The 4509-nt window shown below is 46.3% G+C and overlaps 1 protein-coding gene across 1 annotated transcript in view; it reads right to left on the bottom strand.

The window, feature by feature from the left end:
* SMOC1 (SPARC related modular calcium binding 1) overlaps nt 1-395 on the bottom strand; it is a 77486-nt gene extending 77091 nt beyond the window's left edge. The window contains exon 1 of the mRNA XM_025049101.1: nt 321-395. Coding sequence (XP_024904869.1) covers nt 321-395 — 75 coding nt within the window. The remainder of the gene's footprint in view (nt 1-320) is intronic.
* Nucleotides 396-4509: the final 4114 nt, after the last annotated feature.

The following is a 4509-nucleotide window of genomic DNA, read 5'->3' as shown; positions in this document are numbered from 1 at the left end:
CTGCTTATTCAGCTACCCATTCATCTACTTTTATATTCAACAAGTGAGCACAATGATGAGCCCAGCACCGCAGGAGGCACGGGAAGCAGAAACTGCTTATTCAGCTACCCATTCATCTACTTTTATACTCAACAAGTGAGCACAATGATGAGCCCAGCACCACAGGAGGCACAACCAACACAGCCCTGCCTCCAATGAGCTTGCACTCTAGGGTCAAGACTACAAGCAAGCTGACACTGTTCATACAGCAAGGTAATAGGATACCGCAGGACCCAAAGAGAATATAGTCCTAGGGACTCTGCAGTGCTACGAAGCCGCACAGTCCAACGGAACTTGCTGCAGTGATTGACGTGATCTCCATCTGTGCTGTCCAACGTGGTAGCCACAAACCACATGTGGCTATTAAAGTGGAGCTAATGCAACTGAGGAACTAAATTTTTAGTTGTATTTAATTTTAGTCAACTTAAATTTGCATATTTAAATGTGGCCAGTGGCTACCATATTCAAGAGCGCAGTTAGAGAAAGGGAGAGAGAGAGGTTCATCCTCAGATGGATTGGACCAAGGAGGAAAAAGAAGCAGGTCCTGAGGATAGCTTTCACGTTTTGAAACTAGACATGAAATCAGTTCATTACTTATGGGTCAACAGCAGGACATCCCCGGAGTTCATCACAGTCTACCTGTAGTCACGAAGGCAGATTTTTCCTCTTTTCTGCAGGAGACAGGAGGTACAGGCTGGAAGCCCCCAGCATCAGCCTATGGCCAGAGTCAGTTCCCTTAGCAGACAGACAAAACTCAGAGTCTGAGTCACCCTGCTGGAACCTGCACCCTAGAGCCACAGAAGTCTGATGTGGGCTCAAGAGCAACCACCACTGGCGGAAATTTTTGGTGTTGGTCAGGGGAAAGCTATCTCCCCAGTGAGACAAATGCTGAACCATTTCCCTCTGGGGGAAAACAGTACTTCCATAAAAATCCTCACATATATTCCCTTGTTTCTTCCCAACCAAAAGACGACAAAACAAAATAATTATGTTAAATATGTTTGCGTAATACAGAAACCAAACAAAAGAGGCAAGAACAATTGTGCATTTGCAGTCTACTCCCACCCTCTCTCCTGGGGGAGTGAAGGATTCCAAAGCAAACACACGACATTTTGTGGTCTGCTCACATGTGTAAAGTAGGACAAGCACTTGAAATACATAGAAACAATTTATCCTTCCCACTGGAATAGTAAGCTACCAATGCGGGCTGTCTTCACCATAGAAGGGATGCGGGTAAAGGAAATCAATATTACACCAGCAATCCCTTCTGACTGAAATGCACACATGCTGACCCTGGCCCGGGCCCCGCAGTCTCCAGCAGAGTTGAATGCAAACCCCAACACAGCTTTTGCTCAGAGAGACCACTCCATACCACAAGCTATGTTAGGTTTGACTGACCGCCAAGTTTCCATGACAATATGGGGAACAACAGAGGCAGCCTAAGGTTCCATCTGGGAGACGTCTGGTTCTTTACAATACGGAGTTGGTTTCACTGTCTTAACTTCCACCTGCACCATGCTGATCTAACCAGTATCTGAAACTCTACACGAGCATTTTTCTGGCAACGTGCATTATCCCGCATGTTTCCCAGGTGTAGAAGCCGGGGGAGGAACCATACTAAACAACTGGAGCGGTGGCCCACCCACTGGGTTTAGAAGAAAGACGTCCACAATTTGGAGCAGCCAGTGGCCTTCCCCTTCATGAAAACAGACTCAAAAATCACAGTCCAAACCTGACTAATTTGAGGTTTTTGTTAATAAATTCATGTGTAACACAGCTTTAGGTAATCACTTTGAACATTTTTTGCTTCATTTATCCACTGCTGCAAAACCAACCACCCCCAAACTTAATGGTTTCAAACAACGACTTATCATTCCTCTCAATTCTACGTGTTGGCTGGGCTCAGCTGGGAGCTTCTTCAGCTCCATATGGTATCAGCTGAGGTAATGCTCCTGGTTGCATTCAGTCAGGAGACGGCTGGGGCTGAAATACCTACAATGACTTCACTCTCTGGTGTGTCAGCTGGAGTGGCTGAAATGGCCTCTCTCTCCAGCTGGCTTCCCTCTCTAATCCACGATGACTTCATTCAGTCCTTTATCTCTTGCCTAGATGTTTGACTCTTGCCCTCAACATTTCTTCCCCATTCCAGTCCAAATTCCATACTGCCACTGAGGTTATCATCCTAAAAAGCAAATGCTTTCATGTCTTAAACACCACCATTAGCTTCCTTGAACTTCCAGCTGCATTGTGTTCATATTTCTATCAAAACCCTTAATATACTGCATTATCATTTATGTGTTTACATATCAAGAAAAGACTGTCTTATTCCTCTTAATACACACAGGGCCTAACAGTGCCTGATCTAAAGCAGTTGTTCAATAACTTTTTGAAAAATGAATGGGTGAATATCAAACCTTACCTAACATATATCCTAGATGAAAGCTCCTTTTTCTATCACTTACTGTGAAAAGAGATATTCTTTGTCCAGACACTACCAAAAGCTTAAAGCTCTCAAATGCATAGAGTAATGGAAGCAGTTTCTTCTTTATTTTTTCCTTTTAAGAAACATCTATTAGATAAGGAAAGCTATAAACAGTATTTTACCCTTGAATTAAAGGCACGGGGGGCGGGGGAGAATCCCCAAGTCATTGAAGAGAATGTACCAGAGTGGCTGAGACAGTACCCATATACCAGGGCACATATCATCACTAAGTCACCATGGAATTCGTTCCCAATGAGGCTAGCCTTAGCCTGAGAATCTCCTTACACAGCCCTCCAGGAAGCCTTTCCACCACCCTGCAGATAAGTCATGTCACCCATAAGTCAGGCAGCAATCTGAGATGCCCAGGGTTCCTGGGCCTGAAATGAGGATAATTTAACAGCCAATGTGACTAGCAATCTGTTTTTTCTGACAGCTACCATATGCACTTGAGTAAGAACAACAGCCAGATAATAAAATTCATTCATTTATAAGTCAATTTTTTCATATGCTGAATTCATTTTTTGCCACAGAATTATGGTTGTAAATCTTAATGGTGAGTTTCCCAGGCCTGCCCATGAATGCCTATTCAAAAGGAATGGGACAGGGCAAACATGTGTCCTGCTGAGTAGGGAGCAGGCACAGTAAAAGCCCCTGATGTCCAGGCCCCCAGCTAGGTCGATGGAAATCCTTAGCCCCATTGCCCTGTCCATCCTTCCTCCAAACCTGGCATGTGCTGGCCCTTTTCCCTAGACTGTGCTTCCACCTCATAAGCTCCTACTCACCATCTAATCTCAGACCAAACGCAGCTTCCTTGGGGCATTGACTTCCCAAGTGGATCAGGACCCCTGTGATAAGCCTCCATATACCCTCTACTATCCACAGTGGCCTGTGTCACACTCGTAATTAAATGACCAATTGTTTAATTATGTTTCTCGCCCATCCTCCCCAGTAAGCTGTAAGCTCCCTGCCAGCAGGAACCAAGATCTGCTGGGTGCCACACTGCTGAATCTCCAGTGCCCAGCAAGGGCCTTGCCCCATATGGGTGCTCAACAAATATCAATTGATTGAACAAATGAGGAGAAAACCGAAGCTCAGCCAAGTTGAGCTAGTAAGTGGTAGAGCATGCCTTTAAGTCTGACTCTAACAGCCGATTCTTTCTACTACACCACATTGCCTCCTTCAATGCAGGGTATCCAGGGCTGAGCCCCAGAGGCGAGCCGTGGGGCAGAGGCGGCTCTGTTGGTAGCTCTGGTAGGGGCCCCTCTGGTGGACAGGAGAGAAGGGCTCTGCAAGAAAGAAAGCTTTCCTAGAGAGGGACACTTTGCCATTCATGTTTGTAAATCAAAGTCCAGCTCAAGTTTTTAGAACTCAGGCACTAAAATGCATTTCTGGGAGGTAAATCTGCTACTGAAAGCGGGTAAAGCCACTACTGGAGCTAGTGCCTGGAATAAAAAATAAAGAACCACATTCCAGATGTCAGGCTGCAGCTCAGCCTCTTACTCTCCAACCTGGGACTGTCCAGCTTTTGTTACTTGCCTCCCCATCTGCAAAACTAGACTGTGGCCTTTTCTCTGGGGCCCACATCTTCGAGAATGAAGAGTAGTTTCCCATTAAAGCATCACTCACCCACCCACTATCTAATCCATCATCTGCCCTGAGAACCCACATCCCTGTTTCTGCCAGTTTGCTCTCACCCTTCCCTGACCCCACAGTCACCACATTTACACAGGTGCAAAGGGGGGCCATGAAGAGGGCCACTTCGGAGTGGGGCTTGTGAAGATGGAGGAGGGCAGATAAGGGAGGTCAAAGGGAAGGGGTGGTCCGTACTACGAGGCTCTGCTCTTCTTCTACACACCTCCACTGCCAGCCTGACAACAGCATGCCCCGATTAAAGGGCTTTTCACGCTGCTGAGGGAAAGCAGACATCTCCCTCCAGCTGTTCAGCAGCTGGAACCACTTCTGTTGTTTTAGCCAGGAGAAGCCTGACC

This window comes from Pteropus alecto, unplaced genomic scaffold (genome assembly GCF_000325575.1).
Source record: "Pteropus alecto unplaced genomic scaffold, ASM32557v1 scaffold276, whole genome shotgun sequence".
NCBI lineage: Eukaryota > Metazoa > Chordata > Mammalia > Chiroptera > Pteropodidae > Pteropus > Pteropus alecto.
Note: the sequence above shows the minus strand (reverse complement) of the source record. Positions and strands in the feature narration are given on the sequence as shown.